The sequence below is a fragment of the Diadema setosum genome, chromosome 13, assembly GCF_964275005.1.
Source record: "Diadema setosum chromosome 13, eeDiaSeto1, whole genome shotgun sequence".
Classification (NCBI taxonomy): domain Eukaryota; kingdom Metazoa; phylum Echinodermata; class Echinoidea; order Diadematoida; family Diadematidae; genus Diadema; species Diadema setosum.
In genome coordinates, this window is record NC_092697.1 from 1071054 (window position 1) to 1097900 (window position 26847).

Below are 26847 nucleotides of genomic sequence, written 5' to 3' on the forward strand. Positions count from 1 at the left end.
ACATCGATCATCATCGATCGTTTCAACGCACGCGAGAAGAAGCGAGGAACAGAGCTGAGAGACCTACGCACTGCAGAAACTGGGATTTGCTGAGAAATCAGAGAAAGATGTTCCAAACGCAAGGTGATTATAACGCATTATAACTTCATGGCATTACTCTATGTCGATTCACATGTGGATAGAGACTGGTAATTTAAACAAAAACGCTGACACTGTTTCTTCTTGCTTGTGGCAGGCATGTTTTATTAAGTCCCACGTGCTTGATACGGTGCTGCTCAGTTTAATGCGATATGTAGAAAGGCCAGGCGAAAGGAAACACAATTCATCATGTTCAATGCATGTTCAATGCATGTCAGGAACGACCGAAAGTCTCGACAGGACTAACTACTACTACTAGTAACTACTTCCGTACACTGATGATGATGATGATGTGGTAATTGTCTTGTATCAGCTTGTATCAGCTTGTTTGCGTTTGATAAGGTTAACCTCAATCATTCATTGTCAATTAATTGGTGCATGCCATAGACAATAGATAGGGCTCAGGGCCCTAAACCCCACAAAAATAAAACAAAAGTTTATTTCAGACGAGAGAGTTTTCACATCGATTCGGATTAGATCTATGTTTTAGACCTCCTACATAGAAATACAGATATGGTATTACCATATAAATTACCAGACAGCATGGTATGGTAATTCCAGACATGCACATCTCTGCTGCATTATGCACTTGTCAATGTTATGACGCACCCCACTACCCCCGGACATGGGTGCGTCATGGTCATTTTTTGACTGACCACACAGGGTTTTTGACGGACACCACAGTCACTTTTTTGACGGACAAAACGCTGCAAGTGACGAACACCACAGTCACTTTTTTGACGGACAACACGTTGAAAGTGACGCACACCTCGGTCACTTTTTTAACGGACATCCTCAGTACATTTGACGCACCCCCGTAAATACTGAAACGATTTTTGCATACGTTTTACTCAAGCAATTTCATTTTCTTTTGGTTCGTAAACATAATTTGTAAAAGTTTCGGCAAGTTTCCCTTACCATGGCCCTGTAAGCACCGTACCGTCATTCACCGTACATCACGCTGCTGCTACGATATTCCGTACAGTAGTATGTATTCTGTGCATGCAATCCATCACAATCACATGTGTGCAGATGCGCTGTGTGTGCGCGGCCATTGCTAGTCCGGTGGATGCATACTACTGCAGCGCAGGTACACACCACGCCACTGGCCACGGCATTCCCGCGAGTGAACTACATACAGCCCAGTCACTGTACGTAGAGATTCGCACAGCTAACAGCGTCGCGCGTCTGCTGGTCGGGCTATCCCGCGAGCAGAAAATGGCATGCGACAGGCAATTTCTTCTGCTGCCGCTTCTTTTACTGTCGAAAATTTGCCTTTGTTACCACAGAACATCATTTTGACGCACATTGTATGGGAATGTAAACGAACTTTCTTCGATAGCTATGTGTGTTGGTGTTGCATCGCAATATGCAATAGGCACCAAGTGTTCGACAGTGAAGGTTGAACTAAGTTGTTACATCGCTGAACAGTCCCTGGTTTGAGATTGAGTATGCATGATTTCATGGGTTTGTTGGAGGGAAAATGTAAGGAGAAAGGATGGCTTTTAAATTATTTGCTTGCCAGATTCTGGCAAGCATTTTTCCCTCTTATTCCAAAAGGCTTCCCGACTTTGATTTTCACTTGCCGCGGGAAAGCGCTCACTGTAATTTCACTCGCGGTACGTGTATCCGGTACTGGTAGCGTGCAAAACTGCGTGCAGTCTTCCATAGCCAAGTGACGCACCATGACGCACCCCTCGGTTCAAAATAGTGCATGTTATTTTCCATAGCCAAGTGACGTACCATGACGCACCCCTCGGTCAAAATTTTGACCGACAATGATGGGATTTTGACGCACCCCTCGGTCAAAAATTTGACGAACAAAGCTGGTAAAATGATGAACACCTGGGTCACAAATTTGACGGACCAAACGAGGAAATGACGCACCCATGTCCGGGGGTAGTGGAGTGAGTCATTACATTGACAAGTGCATTACTGTAAAAGTGGTTTCTTTCGCGTACAGATACTTTCGCGGTTTCCATCGTTGCCAAATTTTTCGCGTGTGTTTAAATTCGCGGTCGGCAAAAACTGTTTTATTTTGCACATGAAAACCAAAACTATAATCCAATTATTCTTTTATTTATTAAATAGAAATTAAAACTCAACTATATATGTCATTCACCCCCGTGAGTATGAGTATACAAGAGCAGTCATGTATTTTGGAACTTGAACAATGTATTAGGGATCTTTGTGTGTGGATGTTAGGCAGCAGGCTGAAACTCAATGAGGGCAAAACTGAACTTCTTTTTATTGGAACACCTAGGCAAGTGTCAAAACTGAGTCTGAATTCAATTACGATTGGAAACACTGAAGTCAAGAGTTCTATGGTTGCAAAAAACCTACAAATTGTAGGTGTCTGGTTTGACTCTCAGCTGAGCATGGAGACACACATATCCAAGACCTGCAAAGCAGCATTCTACTATCTATATAATCTTCGTCATATTCGTAAATATCTCAGTTGTACATGTATGGAAACATTGGTCCATGCCTTCATCACATGTAAACTTGATTACTGTAATGGACTGCTGTATGGGTTACCTGAATCTCAGATAAGTAAGTTACAACGTGTATAAAATGCGTGTGCCAGACTCATTTGCAACTCTTCTAAATTTTCACATGTTAGTCCACTACTTTATGAACTGCACTGGCTCCCAGTACGCCAGAGAATTAAGTTTAAGCTTCTTCTTATTACATTCAAAATTATTCATGGCTTGGCTCCCTCCTATGTCAGCGAACTTCTCACAATAAAAACAACCCAGTTTTACAGACTTCGTAGTTCAAAAGACACCATGCTCCTCAGTCATCCAGGGTGCAAGACGAAAATTACCTCAGGTGACCGTGCTTTTGTTAGTGCTACACCAAAACTCTGGAATAACCTCCCTTCCTCAATCAGACATACATCATCAATCAACAGTTTCAAAAATCTCCTTAAAACACATCTATTTCATGAAAGTTTCCCATAGTTACAGTTTAGTACATTTAATACACATAGGACTTCATAGACTAGCCTCACAGAGCGTTGTATGGGCCGAAATCGCCAAAAAAAAAGCAACAGACAAAAATGTAGAAATGCTAAACAATTCACATTTCACCTCAGATGTAAAAAAAAATGATTTTTTTATATATCACAAGTTTTTATCGCGTAAATTGTTTTGAATTGTCATGCTAGACCTTTTACTGTACAATAGGAAATTTGAGCCTCTTTTGCTGATTTTCTCTTTATCCGCTGGTAAGTTGTGTTACTGCACAGTGCAGTACGGTATCGAACCACTTTTGTCCATGGGCTTGTCTGTTTCAAATTGCAAGCATTCATAGATTTTTGTTTTGTTTTGTTTTGATGTTTACCAATAAATACAATGTGTCCTTCCCATGAAGCAAAACTGAGGTCATGTACATGTATGCTATGCCATAAGGCATATTTGCAGTAAATGAATTTAAGCCCAAAGCAAATGCTGTGATTTTACATGTCTGTTTAATATAATGTTACACCTGTATGAAGCAAGACACAATTCGACACACATCCTCCTATTCCTTTATTCCCAGTAGGCCTTCTAAATCCAAGCAAGGAGAACTCTCGTGTTGCCTGCAGGAAATGCGGCTACTCAGGTCACCTGACCTTTCAGTGCCGCAACTTTGTGCGCGTTGACCCCGAGAGGGATGTGACCCTTGACATCAGCAGTACCAGCAGTGAGGAGAGTGAGGATGATGCGACAATGCCAGCATTGCCTCCAAAGCCCAAAGGTAAAGATTCAGAGGTCAGAATGAAGAGAAAGAATAACTTTGCAGTGACTCTTGAGTCTTTTTGTTATTACTTGACCTCTGCTCCTTTTAACAAGTTCATTTACCTTGATTTACCTTGATGTTGGGCATAAAGTATACTGGACTTATTTGCCCCTCTGCATCCTCTTGAGTCTTGCTGCAAGTGTTATTTGCATTACTATTCGCATGCGTAGGGCAGGAGCATCATGGGAATTTAATATCCGGGTCATAGCAGTTGAATTTATGTTTCCATGACTTCTCAAGATTTGATTTGAAGGTGTTGATACTGCTGCTATTGATGACTTCAGGTGTTAGGCTGTTCCATAGATTAACTACTTGGTGTGAGAAATTCCTTGGCCTTACATTTGAGTTTGCGTAGGGTTTTCTGAGCTTTAAGTATGTGACCTCTTGTCCTGGAATATGTATATTGCTGGAAGAAATCTGAGCTATGCAAATCATCTAGGCCATTCAGGATTTTATACGTCTGGATCATGTCTGCTCTGTGTCTCCTAAATGACAATGTTGGGAGACCCAGTTTCCTCAGTCGTTCTGTGTAGCTCAGGTTTCTCAGGCCAGGTAGCAGCTTTGTTGCTCTTCACTGTACATTCTCCAGTTTAACAATGTCCTTCTTTAGGCATGGGAGCCAAACACTGCTGCAATATTCCAGGGATGGTTGAATGATTGATATGTATAGTTGTACTAAGCCTCTTCCATCCAGGACAGAAAAGGATCTCCTGATTAATCCCAGCAGTTGATTTGCCTTGGCATATACTCTGTCGTATTACTGTCATTGATTGCAAAACTTTCCCGTTTAAATTTCCTAGCTGAAAAGGGCTTACTTTTTTTTGAGCAAAGCTAATGCACACTTTAAGAGTACAACTTCAGCAGCCTTGTTTATACTCTCTGACTTTGTAGAGGTATGGATTGGATGAAAATAATGGCCATCAATTGTTATTTGGTGAAACTTGACTCACCAAGACTACACAAATCTATTTCCAGGAATGTGTGTGCATGGAGTTCATGTTGGGCAAGAGCCCCGAAAGTGACAGCTGTCTCCATCAGTTGTGAGCATCACACCCAATTTGTGTCTTGATGATGATGTTATCATAAAGCCAATTCACTTATTATATTTGTCCCCGCCGAACGAGTTCGAGCAGGGGACTATGAAACGGGCTCCGTACGTGTGTGTGTCCGTGTGTCCGTCCGTCCGTCCGTCCGTCCGTCCGTGTGTCCGTGTGTGCGTCCGTGTGTGATCAAAATGTTCAAAATGCTACTCCTTCGCCATTTCTAACCCGATTTTGATTCTGTTTGCTTTATATGATAGCACTACATGGGAGCTTTGAAACTTCTATACAGAATTTCAGTTGTGACCTTTGACCTTGACCTTTGACCTATATTGTACATTTTGCTTCAAAATGCTACTCCTTCGCCATTTCTAACCCGATTTCGATTCCGTTTGCTTTATGTGATGGCACTAGTTGAGGGCTTCAAAACTTCTACACAGAATTTTGACCTTTGACTTCTTTGACCTTTGACCTTGATTTTTGACCTGTATTGTACATTTTGCTACAAAATGCTACTCCTTCGCCATTTGTAACCCGATTTTGATTCCGTTTGCTTTATGTGATGGCACTAGGTGAGGGCTTCAAAACTTCTACACAGAATTTTGACCTTTGACTTCTTTGACCTTTGACCTTGATTTTTGACCTGTATTGTACATTTTCCTACCAAATGCTACTCCCTCGCCATTTCTAACCCGATTTCGATTCCGTTTGCTTTATGTGATGGCACTAGGTGAGGGCTTCAAAACTTCTACATAGAATTTTGACCTTTGACCTCTTTGACCTTTGACCTTCATCTTTTTACCTATATTGTACATTTTGCTACTGAATGCTACTTCCGGCGGGGACATATATTACGCACCGCGTAATTTCTACTTTTCCTTGTTTATGATGTAAACATTCCTTGACAGAGTCAGAGACACCTGATGTGAAGAGAAAAGACAGGGAAGAGAGGAGAAAGCATCAGAAGAAGAAGAAAAAAAGACACAAGAAGAGGTAAGGCAGATATCCATTAATCAGCAATTAAAGCAAAGCTCAAGACACAAGGCGAGTTTCCTGCACGAGAGTAATGTGGTGTGTTCAGAGTAATCTATCATCAGTTCTATGCCTTTGCTTTGTCATTCGCTGCACGTGCTGAAGTAATGGCACCAAGTGCAGAATCACAATACACCAAACATCAATGCTGGAGCAAACATGTACAGTCTGTATTTTCAAATTTTGTTACAGCTTGTCAAATTCCAGCTGAATCTGATTGTGGTTAGAATCAGTATGAGCCTGATGTTGGCACCTGCACCATCTGGATTATCAATGTGTATTGACCAGAGAAAATGGAGCTGGCTTAGTACAGAGCAGCTAGTCCATGGTTGTGCATCATCTGATGTTAGTGTCTCACATTAAACAGCCTGACTCATGCAAAGACAGCTTGGGGTGTAATGTTGCTTGTTTTGTTTTCTTGTTTTGTTTTGTTTTCAGACGAGACCGTTCCAGGTCACCACTCTCTTCGTCAGATGATGATGATGATGATGACGACAGTGGAAACTCATCTGAAGACTCTCAACACAAAAATAGGCGCAGCAAGCATCGCAAGAAGCGGAGGGAGCCCGCCGATTCTTCAGATGAAGAGAGGAGTCGTCGCCGCTACAGGCAGAAGGAAAAGAAGGCATCCCGGCGGCGCAGCAGATCAAGGGATGAAGACGCATCATCCTCGTCAGAATCTGCCGAGGAGGAACGCAGCAGCAAGCGCAAGAAGGATTCACGGCACCAGAAGAAGCACCGCAAGGAGAAGAGGAGGCACAAAGACTCAAGGAAGGCAAAGAAGAAGAGGAAAAGTAGAAAACATTCCCGGAGCAGTGACGATTCCAGCTCAGATTCTTCCAGCTGACATACTTCAAAGTAGCACTTTTCAGAATCAAACTTTACCCACGGATGAGGTCCCATTTCACCTACTGGCAGAATCTCAAGTTAAGGTTCAAGGTGCAGCTATTGGAAATTGACAGTTTGTGTGTACACTAAGTCATAATCCTTCCTGTTTTTCAACTTTGCCAGCTTACATTCACTTCATTTTCGAATATCAGGCAACGCTTGCCATGTGTCACGGTCAACAAAGTCTTTTTACAAGATGTTGCATAATCTACACATTCTCATGAATTACAATATTTCAGCCATTTATATTTGTATATGAAATAATTCTTGAGTCCATCTGTTCCTTGTAAATGCTTTTAAGTAATCTTATTACATGTACTCATTTATTTCTAGAGATTTAATGTCCTTTCAAACAGAGAAAAGGAGCAGTGGATAAAAAGATGATTAAATTTGTGTAATCTGTGAGCACATATGCCAAAGTTATCTTAGCATTTTGATTCAGTCAGAGTTCAGTGGCCTGGAGGGGGGGGGGGGGGGGGTTGTTTCATCAAGCATTTTGTCAAATATTTCTTTTTTAAGACAAATTTACCTTCAGCCAGTCAGATACAAGGATTTCCGTATCTCACAACAGTTTCATCAAGCGTTTTGTCAAATATATATTTTTTTTTTAAAGACAAATTTACCTTCAGCCAATCAATACAGTGAAACCCCGTTATAACGAGTTCGGTTATAACAAGGAACCGCTTATAACGAGGTGATCGCGTCGGTCCCGTTTTCCTTTGCGTGTAAACCTATGGCAGAACGAATCAGTTATAACGAGTTCGGTTATAACGAGATTCCGGTTATAATGAGGACAATTTCGGTGCATCATGACAAAGAAAAACATAAGCAATTTGATCGGATATAACGAGGTTCCATTTCTTGACTAAATTGCCGCTTTCAAACACGCGACAAACGAAACATTGAAAACTGAATTCACGTAATCCACGTCTTTTTCCAGTTTTGCAGAGAACCGTTCTCTCCATGTTTTCTTCTAAACCTTGCGATAAGACACAGGAATGCCTTCCGATGTTCCTACTAAATTATTAACACAATCATTCGCTTTTCTTTTTCGCGAGATACGCGTGCGTGATATCAGGTCAGATCACAGCGCATCGAGAGAAAAAAAAAAAAGATAACGCATCCAAAAACTTTCCATGTAGCGACACTTGTGGCCAAAAGTTTACAATTGGAATGCGTGTGCAACTCAGCATTATATCCTTTCCATTTGTAGTTCCGACTTCCAGTTCTTTTGCTAGTTAGCAAATATGAGTGTGGATGATTAAAGCCGAAATAATTAATGAAGTCATCGCGATCCCGCCGGCTGACAGTAGCAAAAAATAGTTGAATAACGCATGATGTTAACGTAATTAATCGGTGTTCAGAAAAAGAAACAAACGCATTTATTACTTTGAGTAGATCTGGATTTGTTTATCATAATTAAACAAATGATAAAATAAATATGAGTGTGTGTGATTAAAGCCAAAATAATTCATGAAATCATCGTGATCTCGCCAGGTGACAGTAGCGTAAAAATACTTGAATAACGCATGTTAACCTATACTTAAAGGGGAAGGCTAGTAACTGATCAGTGGGAATCAGTGGAAATGCTGGGAGATGATTGTTCCAATCCTTATGGGATTCATTCAAGAGTTCATTGTATATCTATTGTTGTGTGAAAATGATTTGCTTCAGAACGGTCTCATATTCAAGTAATGTGCAGATTAATGCTCCGTCACTGACCAGGGACGCTAACCTGGAAGCATTAAACTGCACATTACTTGAATATGAGACCATTCTGAAGCAAATCATTTTCACACAACAATAGATATACAATGAACTCTTGAATGAATCCCATAAGGATTGAAACAATCATCTCCCAGCATTTCCACTGATTCCCACTGATCAGTTACTAGCCTTCCCCTTTAATCGGTGTTCAGAAAAAGAAACAAACGTATCTATTAATCTGGATTTGTTCATTATCATTTAACAAATGATAATTTAAATACTGAAGAGTATGAGTGTGTATGATTAAAGCCGAAATAATTAATGAAATCATCGCGATCTCGCCGGGTGACAATAGCGTAATGATAGATGAATAACGCTTGTTAACCTGCGTAATCGGTGTTCGGAAAAAGAACGGATTTACAAAATGCGAAGAGATTTTCGGAAGAAAATAAAGAACGCATTTTAATCCCTTCGGGCGCAACGATAATACATTTTATAAAATTACAGCCGAAATGATTCATGAAATTATCGAATTCCCGCGGGCACCAACAGCGTAAAATACCTCGCAAGTTCACTGTAAACAACGCATGTTACTCTGAAATCATTGCGATCTCGCCAGGTGACAGTAGCGTAAAAATAGCTGAATGACGCATGTTAACCTAAATCAGAAAAAGAATCAAATACATTTATTACAATATGTAGTTTGAATAAATCTAGGTTTGTTCATTATCACAATTTTAACACTGCATTTCACAATGAAGATTTTTATTGCTTTCAGAATGGTCTGCCAGGTACAGATTTGCGTAAAAAGGATCCCAACCTTCCACATTCAATCTTGTCGCATATTTTTCAAGAACGGATGAACAAAACGCGAAGACATTTTCAGGAGAAAATATAGAACGCATTTTTAATCCCTTCGGGCGCAGCGATCACACATTCTACAAGATTACAGCCGAAATGATTCATGAAATCATCGCATTCCCTCTGTGCACCAACAGCGTAAAAATACCTCGCAAGTTATACGGTAAACAACGCCTGTATGTTACTCTATTTGCGCTGGTGCTAATAGAAAAACTTAACAAACAAGAATTACAATAAAGAAATAACTCATTTCAACCCCTACGTTTTCTTCTAATTCACAATTAATTTCCCTTTATTCTCTCAATAATAATGATCCATAATAGTGTAATAATAACGCAAAGGATGTTCTTAAGTTTCATTGATGGGTATATGATGTCGTGCTTATGTTTTTCTTCATTTTTGATGCGTACGGTTATAACGAGGTACCGGTTATAACAAGGTAATATCGCCGGTCCCAAGGACCTCGTTATAACGGGGTTTCACTGTACAAGGATTTCCGTGTCTCACAACAGTTTGTCAGAAAAGAAAGTATCAGACACAATGCTTGATGAAATGCCCCCAGGTCACTCCTCTATATCAAGTGCTTGTCAATCTGTTGTTGCAATGAAAGTTCACAATCTGAGAATATAACTTTGATATTCTTATGCAAGAGAGTGCCTGTTCCCTTTTTCTCATGACCAAAATTGTTAATTACTTGTATGTCTACATTGTGAATTGCAAGAGCTCCTGCTTTTGCCAGGACAAGTGGGAAAAGAAAAGACTGAATAAATGTACATACTGGGAGCATGCATGTCACATTCCTCATAATTTTCCAGTGACAATGAGATGGAAAGGGAATGAAAGATGGAGGAGTGGAGATGAAATATGATTGCCTGATAAATCAATATGAGATAGAGAGAGTATAAGAGAGGGGAAGAGGAAAATAAAAGAAATACAGTAAACTTTACTTCAGTCAACATGCCATGTACAGTAAGTCAACAAATAGCATAGGTTAACACAATGAAGGAGTCCTGATGTTTTTTTTTTTTAAGTGCCAACTTCAGCAAGATGTTGCCTGTAAGTAAATCTATTTAGCAAATTCCTCAATTCCATTTCATTACTTTTCTCTATGACTGCCAGCAACAGTAATAATAGCATAAAACAAGTTTGTTCTAAAAGTGGGAATTTTTACAGTGTGAAAATTTTCATGCATTTCGTGCAATATGTAACTTGCACAAAAAAAGCACACTATTTTATGTCGTGATTCTGTGGAATAAAAAATCAGGCAAAATTCATCTACCTCACCAAGTGGTATGAATTACTGGCACAAAAATTTCCACTTTTACAGTACCAGGAGAGAGTTAATGGGTGAAATGATTCATTTCAAATTCATTTTATAAGTGTGATTTTTGGAGAGAGTTGCCATATAGCTGATCATACGTATAGGTCAACTAACACATTACCAGGTTATTTTTCATTATTGTGATTTGCCTTTCACATTAAATTTCCAAAAGTACAGGACAGAAAGACCAAGGATTATTAAACTCGAAGAGTTCTTGACATCTGCTATTGGGCCTATCAATTTCCAATGATACTTTTGAACACATGTTCATGGGCAACTACATTTGAAGAGTTTGTTTGCAAAAACCGATAAGTCCATTTTTGAAGATTTTGAAGTACGGTCTCTGTCAAAGTACAAAATAATACCTTTTTAATGATATATTGGTCACTACATATAAAGGTACATTTTTGAAGTTATGGTCAAAAGAAGCAAACATTTTCTTATCATTCTCTTTATTTTTCTTGACCTTTAACCGCAAATATCTCCATTTGACAATTTTTTGCGAACAAACTCTTCATTTGTACATGTATTTGGAACTCAATATATGTACCTGTAACTCATGTGAACACTTGTAAGTCAGCGTTTTTTGAAGGTTTATGTATGTAAAATTCAATGGTCCAGTGTTTCTGAAGTGAATTTCACTGCATTAATGTATATGTATTTTTGTAAGCATACTTTTGAGAGAAGCAATCTATGAAGTAATTCCACAATGGTTGAAATGAAAGCTCTCACAACGTTGAATAGAATCACAAACCATGGTCAGCTAGCTTAGCAAAGTGTCTTACCTCATCCGAATATACCGCATTGAATACAAACGTGTGACGCCCAGCTCAAAACCCACAAAAAGTAGGTCTAAATGAATTTCCTTTCTTCTACTTTATAGTTTAAAGAGAGTAAGCTCTAAGCTTTAAAATTATAACTTGTTCAAAGTGAACAATTTTAACCGATTCAAAAAGTAATAGAAAGAAAAGAAGAGGTAGGAGGTGCAGTTTCACAGAAAATGGAGGAAAGAGGATTTAAAGATCACCATTATTCAAGTGTGCTGTGCATGTACATGTATCAATTGAAGTGAAGCACAGCCCGTCCCCCCAAAAAATATGGTCCAGAAAAACTTCTAATACAAGTCTACACTGTATGTTGATTTTGGTTTTATTTTAAGCCACCAAATTTTGACAGTTAATAGAAAAAAGATTACTCTCCCAGGTAAAACAAACTTCCAAAATTTTAATCGGTCAACCCAAATGACAAACATCTGTATTTTGGTCCATTACAGAGAATCCTAATCTGCGACATTTTGTGGGTTTTGAGCTGGGCAGTCACATATATACAGAAACATTTTATACATTACAATGTACTGCAATGTTCTTGAACACCTTTGGGCTGAATGAAAGCTTGCGTGCACACACACACACACATATGCACAAGTAGGAGTACATCTTCATATCCACCATATTCCATACTTTATTCAGAGGATACTAAAGACAAAACTAAAAAATATATCATTTTTGTAATCAGACTCTTTTCAAACCAAGTGTCGGTATTCTCACTTTCTGGCGAAACTCAAGAGGGGATCGGAAGAGATACTGACACCAATATACATATAAAGCGTGAGGTTCGCATGATTTTAAGCACGACTGTCATTTCTTCGTCATGGAGTAGCCATTTGAAATACATGCACATCAAAAGCGCAGTTGCAAGACACGAAATGAACCCATTGAGCAGCTCATATTGTGTAGTTACCTCTGGTGGCACAGTCTATACAAGAAACTGACAACAAATGTGCGATGCATCAAAGCAACAATTTTTCAAACATGAATACAATTGTACTATTAACTTGCCAAAAATAGCCACAGGAAGAAAAAATGCAACAGTTCTACTTGCTCTAACTGGTGTTAAGAGATACCGATAAGATTTAAATCATTATTCACATATTTTTACCATTTTGTCACTCAATGCCAATAATTCTGTGTGAGTGTTCACCCACTTTAAACAATATCCCATTGATATCCCGATACATGCACTGGACTCGTACTGTCACTGCCTGGTAATTTGTATACATTTTATCTCCTATGGAGACCAGGGATGACATCTCAAAGCGCTTTGTATCCAGTGGAAAAGGCGCTCTAAAAATATCAACTACATGTAATATTTAAAAAAAAAAAAATCAACTATTATTGCAGACACATAGCACACCACTTTGAAACACAGAATTTTACCACAACAAGCTATCAAGTCCAATTGTACATCTCAAAAATAAGTTAAGATGACTCCCTTTATATAACAAAGTTTATGGGACAGGCAGTTTTCTTTTATCATACCGAAACTTCATTATCGCCAAAGAGAATACTTCAAGTTTGAATGTTAATAATTATGGGACCTGGATTTTTACTTTGTTGAAATGAAATTTTATTTCAACCATGTCCGTTGTAATGGAAGTGTTCTGTAGTATGTACCATGTGTACTTTTTAACTTGTATGACTTTCACTGGATAAACAAGACAGAAGTTTTTTTGGACAACAGTTCAAACAGCAATAGAGGAGCATCACCATATACACATATATATCAATACTGGAGAGTAGTTTCCATTCATATGAAAAGTGTAATGTCTCAAGTTTACTGCCATACACGTTCACATGTGGTCACACTCGATTCTTATTGACAAGTCTCTATTTAAAACCACCTTGGGAGTGTGTCTATTTTCTCATGTCTATTTTCCTAATTTCTATTAGTTCCTTCCTTCAATGTGCATAGAGACATTAATCTATTTTTGTGATATGCGCTATACAAATACGGTTTATCATTATTATTATTATCATTATTAAGATTGTATTTCCTTTGAGAAATAGGGCGTACATTTCCATTTGGTGGTTTCAGCTGCAATGTTGAAGCTGCTATACAAATTCTGAAAAAAAAAAATATTGATAAAAATATAATGACAATCAGTAAGACTTTCACATTGAGTGCTACTACCTCCAGATGTTCCAGGTCATGATTACACACAAGACATTTACTTATGACATGAGTGAAGCCAGCAGCTAACTGGTTCAAACTACTTGTGAGATTCTGAACAAAAAAACACCCCAAAACACAAAACAGCAAAGCAAACTTTAGCATATTGATTATGCACCAGTCTGAAATTACAGGCAAGATGCATAAAGGAAAAATAAATATAATGCTTTGATGGTCCTTGAAAATGTAACCAAGTTGGATCATACCATGGAGGAGAATACACAGCATGAAACAGCAAAATCTTACAGAACTTGCCAACTTTGTCATATTTTCTGATTTGCTGTACATGCACAACACAGATTCATCTGAAGATTTTATATGCAGAGATTCTATTGAATTTTCATATGGTAATTGCACAAAGTTAAATATTTGTCCCCCCCCCCCCCAAAAAAAAAAAAAAAGAAGAGAAAAATAGTATGAACCAAGGAGTATTAGTAAAGTGGACAATAGTACTTAATTTGCACACAGAAGGATTTGACAACTTTTTAATAACTATTGGCTGTAAAAAAAGAAATGAAATAAAAAATGGGTTTCACAAGTCCTTCAGAGCACGAATGGCTCTATAAAGCGTATTCTATGCACAGTAAACATGGTTCATAGTACCATTGTTTTTGCTCTAGACGTAACTTCACAGACATGTACTTCTGTATGGCATAATTTGGAACAAGACTGAGGCATGACAATCACACAGTCAAATGATTTTATTCACCTTTCAGAGACAGAAACAGAAATTTGGTGTTCCGTCTTTAAATTGCACTGTGACTTTGCTGGTTTAGAGATATTCTGCTATAAGTCAGTGATACTAAGTATCAAAACAGAGATGAATGAATCTGGTCCAGTTATAGGGCTTCAGTATAAAAAAACGTATCTCAATCAATTTTGGACTCATAATAATTATGTTGATTTACCACATAACTTTGTAAAAAATAAACCATCAAAACAAAGTAAAAATTGCAATCATGTCTTGTTACATTGTAAGTATATCGAATCGCCTTTTGAATAATGTAAAATTATTTGATTTCTTATTGCTGTTCCACAACATCTGTCAGAAACTGCATGGCAGGCACACTACATGTCAGAGCATTTATTGCACACCATTTTGGTGTCACATTATAAAAAATGTACTATAATCATATAAGGACACGAAAGAAAAATTATTCTCAGTCATCCACATAAAGAGAGCAAATTACTTTGCATTGCCTGCAGCCTCCATTTCTGGTAATTAAATCTACAATAGACTATTGATTATCCATACAATCCATAATCTTCTAAGACTTAGGTCCACCTATGTTGCATTATGTATGTTGCATACGTGTTCCTCTAAGAATAACACATAGTTCATGATTGTTGTATAGGACGATGCCTTTGTTTCTATATCTTTCAGTGCAATGCCAATGTCTTTGTAAACAAACCGTTAGATTTTTAAGCAATTTAGTCAATTCTTTACTAATAATTCAGTGGACATTCTTTGATAAGCATTCAACTTCCATCACATCACTTAGAAAAGCAAAGCAAAACAAACACACAAAAATTCCATCTATATAAAGCACTTATAGACCACAGCCAAGATTATTTTCTGATATCCCTTTAACAAAACACAAACAGAACAAAAAACACATGAAAGGTCCCTTAAAAAGTGACGCACCATTACGTTTGCATCACTAAATCAGAATGAAGACTACTTTCCCAGATTCTCTCCCTACATGGACAAACATTATACTACATCAGCAGCTAAAATGACCAGTTGGAGCCCAAATTCATCCTACAAATTTTCATCATCCAAACACCACAAGAGATGAAAACTGTTTAAACATTCATCATGAAATGTAGCAGCCCTTGTCTGCAAAGAATTCTTTGATTACAGCTTCACTGCAGCTGGAAATACAATCCACTAGGTGGATACGATACATCAATCAATCTATAGCCATTAAAAAAAAAAAAAAAAAAAAAAAAAAAAAACTGACAGGATAGTAAATGTTGCAAGTAGTGAATGAAATGAAATCATACTTCCTTCATCATTCCTTGACCTGAAAACAGTTTGAGCTTTGATTCAGTTCCTGCCCTTGTAGTTGATGATGAATGTTATTTCCAATTGAAACAACAAGGCTGGTGGGGGTACATAACAAGAGGGCTACCATTCTGCACAGGGAATATCCTCAAGGAAAAGAACCCTACAGATCCTGAACATGCCACCTTGTATCACAGGCACACATCTGCCTAGTGACGGTGAAGACTGCCCTCCTATGTCCAAAGATAGAACAGGGGAACTCCCATCACCGAGTGAGGATGACAGAATACGATGACTGGATGAATGATAGCAGGTAGTTGTCAAGTCTTGCAGCACTATTTAACTTTCCCCTCCTTTTTCGGCCACACTATTATTTCATGTCCATGAGCATGGTGGCAGGCTGTTCAAGGTAGGATTTCCAGAGGTTGGAGAAGCGAGCCATGGTGGCCCCATCGATGACCCTGTGGTCAGCTGACCAGCTGACCGCCATGATATGGGCCTTGATCAGGTCCCCATCCGCATCAAACCTTGGTAGTGTCTGCCAGAAAACAAGGAAAAGTAGAAATTACGCGGTGCGTAATATATGTCCCCGCCGGAAGTAGCATTTAGTAGCAAAATGTACAATATAGGTAAAAAGATCAAGGTCAAAGGTCAAAGAAGTCAAAGGTCAAAATTCTATGTAGAAGTTTTGAAGCCCTCACCTAGTGCCATCACATAAAGCAAACGGAATCGAAATCGGGTTAGAAATGGCGAAGGAGTAGCATTTTGTAGCCAATGTACAATATAGGTAAAAAATCAAGGTCAAAGGTCAAAGAAGTCAAAGGACAAAATTCTGTGTAGAAGTTTTGAAGCCCTCACCTAGTGCCATCACATAAAGCAAACGGAATCGAAATCGGGTTAGAAATGGCGAAGGAGTAGCATTTAATAGCAAAATGTACAATACAGGTCAAAAATCAAGGTCAGAGGTCAAAGAAGTCAATGGTCAAAATTCTGTGTAGAAGTTTTGAAGCCCTCACCAAGTGCCATCACTTAAAGCAAACGGAATTGAAATCGGGTTACAAATGGCGAAGGAGTAGCATTTTGTAGCAAAATGTACAATTAGGTCAAAAATCAAGGTCAAAGAAGTCAAAGGTCAAAATTCTGTGTAGAAGTTTTGAAGCCCTCACCTAGTGCCATCATATAAAGCAAACGGAATCGAAATCGGGTTAGAAATGGCGAAGGAGTAGCATTTTGTAGCCAATGTACAATATAGGCAAAAAATCAAGGTCAAAGGTCAAAGAAGTCAAAGGTCAAAATTCTGTGTAGAAGTTTTGAAGCCCTCACCTAGTGCCATCATATAAAGCAAACGGAATCAAAATCGGGTTAGAAATGGCGAAGGAGTAGCATTTTGAAGCAAAATGTACAATATAGGTCAAAGGTCAAGGTCAAAGGTCACAACTGAAATTCTTTATAGAAGTTTCAAAGCTCCCATGTAGTGCTATCATATAAAGCAAACAGAATCAAAATCGGGTTAGAAATGGCGAAGGAGTAGCATTTTGAACATTTTGATCACACACGGACGCACGGACGGACGCACGGACGCACGGACGGACACACGGACGCACGGACCCACGGACGGACACACGGACACACACACGTACGGAGCCCGTTTCATAGTCCCCTGCTCGAACTCGTTCGGCGGGGACAAAAAGAGCATAATGAAAACGAGATAAACAAGAATAAAAGACTTTAAGATCTGTGAGCCTAGTTGCAAAAAAAAAGTAAAAACAAAAACACAAATACCTATCGATTGAAGTATAAACTAGAAAACTGCATTTGGAGATGTCACTATTTACATTTCTGCATGTGTCTCTAGCACTGTTCACGTAATGCATGTCTATCGTATACTTCACAACGACCTCTCAAACTTTCATGACGTCAATCCCAAATGATATGTACTTTTTTCTTGTGTAGTTTTTGTTTCATGTTTTTTTCTATATTGTATTCGCTTCTACGGGTAGATTTACCTGAACTCTGCCGATAGCTCCTATTGCTACTTGGGGAGGAAAGATAACAGGATCTGCATAGGTACCTCCAATCTGTAAGAGAGAAAAATAGAACACACTGTTGTCATTGTAGAGCAAAATGCAATGTTTCATAAGGTAGACATATTTCATGTATATGACAGATTAAAACCAGAAAGATATAGGCCCTGCTTTGTAATATATTGCAATTGTTTGCTACATCAAACATCGTGAACAATTTGAACATGGGCTTGGCGGAATTACATGTTTTGGTGACCTGCTTGTTAGATTGCGTTTGCAATCAACTGAACATGTTCGAAGCAAAGGGACTCCATTTGAAGCAATTTACCTGTCAAGAGATTTTGCAGGTTGAGTGAACAAGTATCCAGTGCTTCCACTCCTGGATTTGATTGGTCAAACAGAGTGGACAAATGCTGGTAAGGGCCAACCAAACACATCCACACACACATACACAAGTCATTCACTGGCCGACCACATCAATGTTGGAGAACTGCTAAACACACACACACACACACACACACACACACACACACACGCACATGATCAACACACATGAGACACTCAATATTATAGAATGGGTAGCAAGAATCCTGCGATTTCATTGGTCAAGAGGTATGTGATGATTTTATACTGGCTGCACACTGAGTCACAGTGGTAAACATGTTATTGCGCACTAAGCAAGGGTTTGCACACTCAGTACGAGACGCCTATTGGCTACAAATCATGCATCTATTAATTACTTGATGCATGGTTTTGAAGTACTTGATGCATGATTTTTGGGCTCTCGTCTACGGCAAGCCAAAAGGAAATGCATTCATTAAATTTGCCATCAGGTAATATGATAGAAAAATGGATTTTTGGAAAGAAAATTTCCCATTCTATAACACAGATAATGCACATGTCTTTTCGTGTGTCAGTCGGAATAATGTACATGTGGTAACTATGGAATTTAGCCTAAACCCACTCAGCTTCACCTCATGGGTTAAGCATTCCATAGTTACCTTATGCACACAATTCCGACTGACGCACTCAGACCTGTGCTTCATTTGTATAATAACTGACCACGCCTATGTTGGAGAGGGTGAATGTCCCCCCTGAAAGGTCATCTGGTCCCAGCTTGCCCTCCACCCCAAGGGCCATCAGTCTAGTCATCTCCTGGGCCACCTCAAACAGACTGAGGGCCTGTACATTCTTCACGTTGGGCACAATCAGGCCCTGTGGGGAATCCATTGCGAAGCCTATATTGTGTGCTGCCTGGAATATGCAAGGGGGAAAAGAACAGCGGACATATGAAAATAAACCACTCTTACTTATTGAGTTGATTCATGGCAGATTTGGATTCTGAAACAAGATTTGAGAGTCCGACAAGATGGTTACCTGTTGAATAAAGCCCGCCAAGTAACCTCAAAGATTATTGCCTCAGTATATCTGCATGAGTCCAGTATCCTAATCTAACACACTGCTGCCTGTGGCTCTCGTGAGCTACATGAGTAGATAGTATATTAAATTTAGTGAAGTTACAAATGATGTAAATCCTCATTTTATTTGTAATTCCATGTGATACATGGTAACAGAATATGAGAAGGAATGCTGCCATGATTGCATCAAGAGTAATTTCCTGTTACTTAACTTGCAACAGAAGATCCTTTCAAAGAAGAAAAAAAAGGAAAAAAATACTTGAAAACATGTTTTCATTCCCTCTAAGGATCATACAGGGTGTTCCAATCGCAGTCATGCTATTGCAACTAATTTTCTTGTAACTACATTACTCATACAGTGTACTTGCACTTGTAACTCTAGTTTCATTATGTTCATTACATTTGATAAAACTCATAGCTTTCATCTGAGGTACACTTTTTTTCACTCTTAAAATATTGGAAAACTGCAATTTTTCGACTGAATGTATTCTTCTTGTTCACTTGTGTCCTCTCACAAATTGATATATATCCATACCTAAAACACAAATGTGAACAGAATTTCAGAGATCCATACACTACAAGATTGTGTCTTGTACCTTGTATGTCATATTTTCACAGGCCTCATCCACACTGCAGTTCAGTTCTGGGAAGAAAGTTAAAGCCATGGAAGCTGCCTGGAGTACACAGAAATAAAATAGAATAAACAATAACAATAGGAAATGCAAACAACATTAATGTCTCAAGGTGAATCAGTCAACTAAACAGGTAAGAGATGCAGTATACAAGTTTATGACAATCTAATTGTTTTAAGGTCTGCAAACCATCCTTTTTAACTTTAAACCAACTATTTTAAACCAGAGGTGCAGTATACTATTCTACAATCATCTGTCTGTTTTGAGCAGTATGACCAAACTATACTAACCAGGGATGCAATGCACTACTGTATATGCCATATATTTAGCAAGTCTAAATTTTGCTAGTGATTAAATTTGCGATCGTGGAGTCCTGTACCGATGGGAGAAATGTATACCCATACGTCACATTCATAGCGTGATTAGAGTCAATATTTTCGTGTGCCTTTAATTTCGCAAATAGCACCTGACGCGCGAAATTCGCAAAAATAAAAACCTCGTGAAACATTCGCCGTATGCAGTATTTAAAACAATCTTTTTGTCTTGAGAATATGAGCCACTTCCAGTAACCAGGATGCAATATACAACAGTGCACTCCCATTATGACGAACACATTTATAACAAAATTCTCATTTCAGCCAAGTAAAAATTTAGGTCCCAAACACTCTACATATCTTTATATACATTACTGCGCCCCTATAATGAAATTTTGATACAAGAGAAGAAAATGGTCGGTTCTGAGGACTTTGTTATAATGGGAATGCAAAGCAATTTAACTACTTTAAAGGCGTAATTTACCATTTGCAGATGAAACAAAAACCAAGCATTAGTGCTTCAAAACAGTTATAAAATGTGAGTTAAGGATAGAAACAACCAATGTAAAAATTTGTAGGAGTATAACTGATGTTAAAGGGAAGGTAAACCCAAAGAGCAATGTGGATTGAGTGAAAGCAGCAACATTAGCAGAACACATCAGTGAAAGTTTGAGGAAAATCGGACAATCGATGCAAAAGTTATGAATTTTTAAAGTTTTGATGTTGGAACGGCTGGATGAGGAGACTACTAGAGGATATGACGTATGAGTGGACAACAATACAAAGAAAATATAAAGCAAATTCAACAAAAATTCACTTTTCTAGAATTATGAAAGAGCAATGGACCAACCGCTTTCAGAAAGCAGAGGGAATAATTGCTACCCTTAACATATGTCAATATCAAGTTGATGGAATTTGTAATTTTCATGAAAAATTGATTTTTGCAGAATTTTCTTTATATTTTCTTGGTATTGTTGTCCACTCATACGTCATAACCTCTAGTAGTCTCCTCATCCAGCGGTTCCAACACCAAAACTTTGAAAATTCATAACTTTTGCATCGACTGTCCGATTTTCTTCAAACTTTCACTGATGTGTTCTACTATTGTTGCTGCTTTCACTCAATCCACATTGCTCTTGGGGTTTATCTTCCCTTTAAGTATTGTTAAATATACAAAATGTGAACAATAGTTATAATAAAAATGTTTCCAGACTAAACTGTCTGCAGTCATGGTTTAACCCTAATCAGGCTGGGCTTTTTTGGCTATGCTATATCGGGGGGGGGCGGATTCCGCCCCCCCCCCCCCCTTCAGATCTCGCCTATGGAACGCGTGATTACGCCGAAAATCGGCACACGCGACGCCCGCGACGTATTCTATCAAAATGTATGGTTGCTTTCTCCGAAAAATTTTTCTTATATTTTATATTAATTAATTACTGTAATTTATGCATAAAATCAGTTTTGGGCTCTAAATCACTTATTAATGCTCCAATTAAGCTAATTTCTTTTTTAAAATGTTTCTTGTATCATTCTTCTGAGACATAGGATAAAAAAAAATCTGTATCAAAATTAATTTCTTATGTATTTTATTGTTCTTTTAATTTCTTATGTATTTCTTTGTTTTTTGACCTTTTGTTTTTGTTTGTTTTTTGGCCAAAATTTGTCACAGACATTTTTCGAAGCATTATTATGCTAAAATAAATTAATTTTGGCCATTCTAAGTGAAGATATGAATTTTTATGTGAATTAATTGAAAAAACACAATTTGCATTGGATTTGTACACAAAATCACGTTTTGGAGCAATTTTGGGGTTGACAAATTTTTTTCGAACGGGTGTCACGTCAAAACGGTACGCGCGGGCGCAACAATTTGGGTCTCAAAAGTTGCGCGATACTTGAAAGAAAAAAGTCATGAAACATCGCGGCGGGAGCTTATCGCGTTGCGAAGATATTGCGCGAAACGTCGAGGGGGGGATTCTGCCCCCCCCCCCAAGCCTGATTAGGGTTAATGAGAAAAACAGTGATACCTATTCATATTTTACGCTTTACTGAAAAATTTCATATGGTAGGATGTTTTGTGATACAACTGACCTACACATATGCATCAAAAGTGATATCTTAAACATTTGTTAAATCACTGCTCCAAATGGTAAACAGGACCTTTAAGGTGTACGAGCCGACTAAAAGGGAGGGCACAGACCTTGATAAAAACTGGCGTTAAGGTGAACTGGATTCCCCTTGCTGCTGCAGCTGACTTGAAGTGGTCCTTGAGGGCCACCAGCTCAGTCACGTCCACTTCGTCCTTGTAGCCAAAGTGTGGGATGGCGTTAGCCTGAATCATTGCCTTCACCATGGCCCGACGAAGGCCCTTGATGGGTTCTGTCCGGTCCTGGCCCGCAACGGGTCTGGTGGGCACCCTGGCAGGTATTGTGGGTGGCTGGGTGGCCTTTGGAGGGATGGGAGCTGTGGGCACGGGAGATGGGACCCTGGGAGGCTGAGGAGGTGGTGGTTCCAATTCTTCTGGAGCTGAAGGATAGGTATGGAAAGGCAGGAGATTTCATTCAAGGAGAGTACATCATTCAGTCCTATATCTGAATAGATACCTCTTCATTTCCATTGTTGGCTCGTAAATGATGATGCAGTCACATACAGTCCGACCTCTCAACCACTCTTATGGGATCATACATAAGATTCATTGTAGAAATTTTCGATAATTACCAAAGGATGTAGGACTAATATTTGGACAAAACGATCATAGGTTTCTAGAAGAACTAAAAATCAACAGCCTACTGCCTAAGATTGGGGATCTGAAGACTAAAACAGGTAAAGAAATACCAACACAGTAAATACTGAATCTTGAACAAAAACATACCCATTAAAATTCCAGATAAATTAAACTTCTTTTTTTTCATTTTAAAGAGGTACTGTCATCCCTTTGGTTTCTTGGAAATGCAATTTTTTTGAACCCCTTTCATTTATGCTTACACTGCATTATGGAAGGAAGAAATTACTGAAAAGATACTGTTCTTTGGAACACATTTGATTAGTTAAAATGTACAACAGTATTGTAATGGAATATATATTTACCTTCTATCCATACAGAGTAACTATAGGATTGTAATTTCAGTATATTTGTACAACTTGTTCTACTGGTGTAGTGGAAGAAATATTCATTCAGATGTGATTGTGCTAACCAATATCAAATAACATTCCCTTTAAAGGATAGTCAGTGAATATCACACCCAAGCAATTGTGACCGTGCATCACAAAACTAGCAAAAAGGTCGCACACATTGATTTTGTGTGAGGACTCAAAATAGGTGAAATGGGTCAACCTAGTCAATCTTTTATATAACAGTTTGTCATATTTTTTGAAAGAGCAATTCTTCTTTTACATTATTCCAAAGTTTGGTATCATTAAAAAAATAGGAAATTGTATTTTTAGCAGCTTTTCTAGAACTTTTTCTTTTTAACTGAATAATTTGATTAGGTGTGTCATAGTCTCCTCTTCATTTCTTGAAAACCCTTTAAACACTCATTACTTTCAACTCTAATAACTTTTGAAACAATGATGCTACCACTGCTTTAAAAGCTAGTATTTGTCATGGATAGAATGTGTTGATAGAGCATGATCAATTTCAGCTTAATCTGATAATCCCTTCATTGTTGTTGCTATGGCATTTTACATCCTGTTTTTAGTCCCATTCACTGCACAAAGCCCAGCTAGGTAAGATGAAGCGCTTGAATAGAACGGATACTTCAAAAACTCTTTTTTCAGTTCACACTTTTGCAACGTGTGCTTTCATTCCAATATTAGAAAGGTTAGAAGAGTCCATTTGAATTGAGTTACACAGTCGACCTTGCTTAAGTCGACCTTGCATAAGTCGAATAATCACTTAAGTCAAAGTTCTTTTCAAGTCCTCTTTTCTTTTATATATTCTATTGATTTTAATCCCTCATAAGTTGAATTTTCTATAAGTTGAAGCTATTTCTTCAGTCCAAATAGATTTGACTTAGGCGAGGTTGACTGTACATCATTTTAAAGCTGTAAGTCTCCTCTTTCAAAATCTGCTCTGAAATTTAAAAAAAAAAAGCATTGCCTGGCGACCATTTGTTAGTTTTGTGATGCAGGGTTACAGTAATGATCAACAAAGTTACTTAATACTCACTTCGCTTCCACTGTGGGAGTCCAGATTTGAGTTGCTCTATATGCTGCAGCACATCCCCCTTCAGAATGCGGCCATCTTTGCCTGTTCCCTGCACATCAGCCAGATTTATCTGTCCGTAGCAAAACAAGAGCATAAAACATACACTGACATTACGATGAAAACAATGCTAAACACTGAAAAATCTAACATATGGAAAGTGATACACTTGAGACGTAGAAACAAGAGAGAGATCCTTCTGATTCAAATATTCTCCGGAAACAGAAATTAATGATACCATGTATGAGCTGTGTAATTTGTGAAAACCTAAAGAGCAGCTAGATAACTACGGTCATGCATCACGAACTCTTGCATTCGCAATATCCTGCTACTGTATCGTTATCTAAACACCAAATTTTCTGTTGATGAGATTCCTCATGAATTTATGAATACTTGGCTAAGAACAGGGAAAGGAGACAGCATTGTACAAAGTATACAAAATGCATTTTTGACATGGAAGGCACATTTTTAGATGCAACATAACATTCTGCATAATCCTTAACTCGTTGAGGACGAGTCCCGAGTACACTAGGGCAGGGGTCTATGGATGGGAAATGTGTGTTGTAGCAAAATTAGCCCGTCCTCAATGGATTAATATGGTTGAAGACAAGTTGATGTTTCCCTCCTCCCTGACTCAGATTTTGTTTGTCTGTTTGTTCTGCAGATTGTTGTTTATTTATTGTTGTTTTTTTTCAGATTTTTGGTTATTTGTTGGTTGTTGTTTGTTTGTTTTTTATTTTCTCTTTTTTTGGGGGGGGGGGAGGGGGAATTAATTAAAGGGATTGCTTACTATCTCTATCGATTTGCTGACAATGACTTTTCCTCTCTTTTCTCATTACAGGCAGAATCTCCCTGCCTGCGACATAATGCACACACCATATATTCAGTGGAGTTCAATTTCTCCCAAAGTGCAAATCCCCAACAATTTCACGAGTGGTTAAATTCCAGATTGTGGTACACAGCAATAAGCAGAAGACTGTATGCCTGCCCAATGCATTCATGGTGGGATCAGAGTATATATTATCACATTTTGCTACACTGGGGTAAAGCACACAACTCACAAAATTCGCGAAAATAAAAACCCAGTGAAATACATGGCGTATACAGTACCTTGTGCTGCATGGCTAGGCGCTTCACAGCTGGGGTGCTGGGTATTCGTCCTCCGCCTGTGACTTCTGACACTCTCATAGCTTCCCCATCGCTTTCGCTGGAGTCGCTGGAAGATTCCTCCACTGTCTCACCTGACACGTTGTCCTCATGGCTCGCTGTGGCATCTTTACTCACACATATTTCAGTGAAAAAAAGGCACAAAGAACATTTTCTTGATTGAGTGTAAGATAATGCCAGCATAAGAATATGCTTTATTGTCAACTGTGACCCGTTGTTATAAAGAGGTCAGACATAACACATCTCTCTTATAACGAGTTAGTCTGCAAGTCCTAACTCCTTGTGTTTCTTTGTTTTTTGTACTCTGATATATTGAGAAACCTGATAATAACAAGGTAATTGTCATGGTTTTAGATCTTTGTTATAATCAGGTTCCCATCTGTATCACATGGACTAGCAAAAATAAGGCTATGACTGTAACCTTCAACTATAACCATTGACATTAACAAGACATTTAGTCTCAAATACCAGTTATTTGTTTAAATTTTTCCATTTGAGATGGCTGTAGAGCCCATATTAAGTTGCACTAGCTGGCCTTTCATGGGGTTTAGTCTTCAAACAGGAACAGTTATGCAATTTATCATTTATGCATCTGTCAGTGGAAGCCATAAAGATACATCTGAGTGACATGTTGTTGTTGCTTGATAAAGAAGGACCAAATGAAATAATAATTATCACTGTCTTATTCAAATTAATGATTTCTTTTTTTTTATTGTAACTGATTGAAAAATTGGAGTCAAAAGGGGCCTGAGCTTTCGATCCTAGCAGAATCTTCGTCAGAGGCAAAATGACAAACATGCAGGGAAAGCAATCACATATAAGGACTTTACACAACAAGAACAGACAGGGACAAGCTGGGTACACAGAACAAAGAAACAAAGGAGAGGGAGGTCATGGGCAAGGAGCCCAACAGGTAAAAGGAGGGGGATTAAAGCAGGAGGGTGGACAGACAATAGGCAGAGGAGAGGGGACAGACAAAAGGCAGACGGGGTCAGTGATGATCATGAGGATCAAGGAGGCAACCAATGAAGGAAAAGGATGAATAGGGAGGCAACATCAAAGAAGATAGGGAACACCAGAGGGATAAAGAAAGGGAAAGAGTGAAAAAAGCAACAGCAAGAGGAAGGGAGGGGGGGGGGGGGGGGGGCTGAGCAAACAGTGAGCCCTGAAAGGTGTACCAGGAGGAGGCAACAAGGGGAAGAAATCAAACATATCAAAGTGTATACATATACACACACAGTAATAATAATGACAATGAAATAACAGTAATGAAAAGAATATTGATAAAAGAAATAAAATAA

General features: G+C 38.5%; 2 protein-coding genes across 2 annotated transcripts in view; one reads left to right on the forward strand and one right to left on the reverse strand.

Moving 5' to 3' along the window:
- The first annotated feature begins 62 nt into the window (after positions 1 to 62).
- LOC140236996 (uncharacterized) lies at positions 63 to 7348 on the forward strand. Its single transcript, XM_072316943.1, has 4 exons — positions 63 to 123; positions 3685 to 3893; positions 5893 to 5954; positions 6432 to 7348. The coding sequence occupies exons 1-4, from the start codon at positions 108 to 110 to the stop codon at positions 6838 to 6840; spliced, it is 696 nt and encodes a 231-aa protein (XP_072173044.1). The 5' UTR covers positions 63 to 107; the 3' UTR covers positions 6841 to 7348.
- Positions 7349 to 15718: 8370 nt separating this feature from the next.
- The window catches only part of LOC140236811 (lipoamide acyltransferase component of branched-chain alpha-keto acid dehydrogenase complex, mitochondrial-like), a 36609-nt gene continuing 25480 nt past the window's right edge, over positions 15719 to 26847 (reverse strand). Inside the window, exons 5-11 of the mRNA XM_072316744.1 lie at positions 25490 to 25653; positions 24344 to 24452; positions 22376 to 22701; positions 19826 to 19903; positions 18874 to 19065; positions 17794 to 17865; positions 15719 to 16325 (exon numbers count right to left, since the gene is read on the reverse strand). Coding sequence (XP_072172845.1) covers positions 16158 to 16325; positions 17794 to 17865; positions 18874 to 19065; positions 19826 to 19903; positions 22376 to 22701; positions 24344 to 24452; positions 25490 to 25653 — 1109 coding nt within the window. The 3' untranslated portion in view covers positions 15719 to 16157. The remainder of the gene's footprint in view (positions 16326 to 17793; positions 17866 to 18873; positions 19066 to 19825; positions 19904 to 22375; positions 22702 to 24343; positions 24453 to 25489; positions 25654 to 26847) is intronic.

What these genes read in the sequence shown, in the direction of transcription:
- LOC140236996 (XM_072316943.1), top strand. An exon ending in CCAAAGGTAAAGATTCAGAG is followed by an intron (nt 3,894 to 5,892) that starts GTCAGAATGAAG and finishes CCTGATGTGAAG; the next exon opens with AGAAAAGACAGGGAAGAGAG. An exon ending in AAAAAAAGACACAAGAAGAG is followed by an intron (nt 5,955 to 6,431) that starts GTAAGGCAGATA and finishes TTTTGTTTTCAG; the next exon opens with ACGAGACCGTTCCAGGTCAC.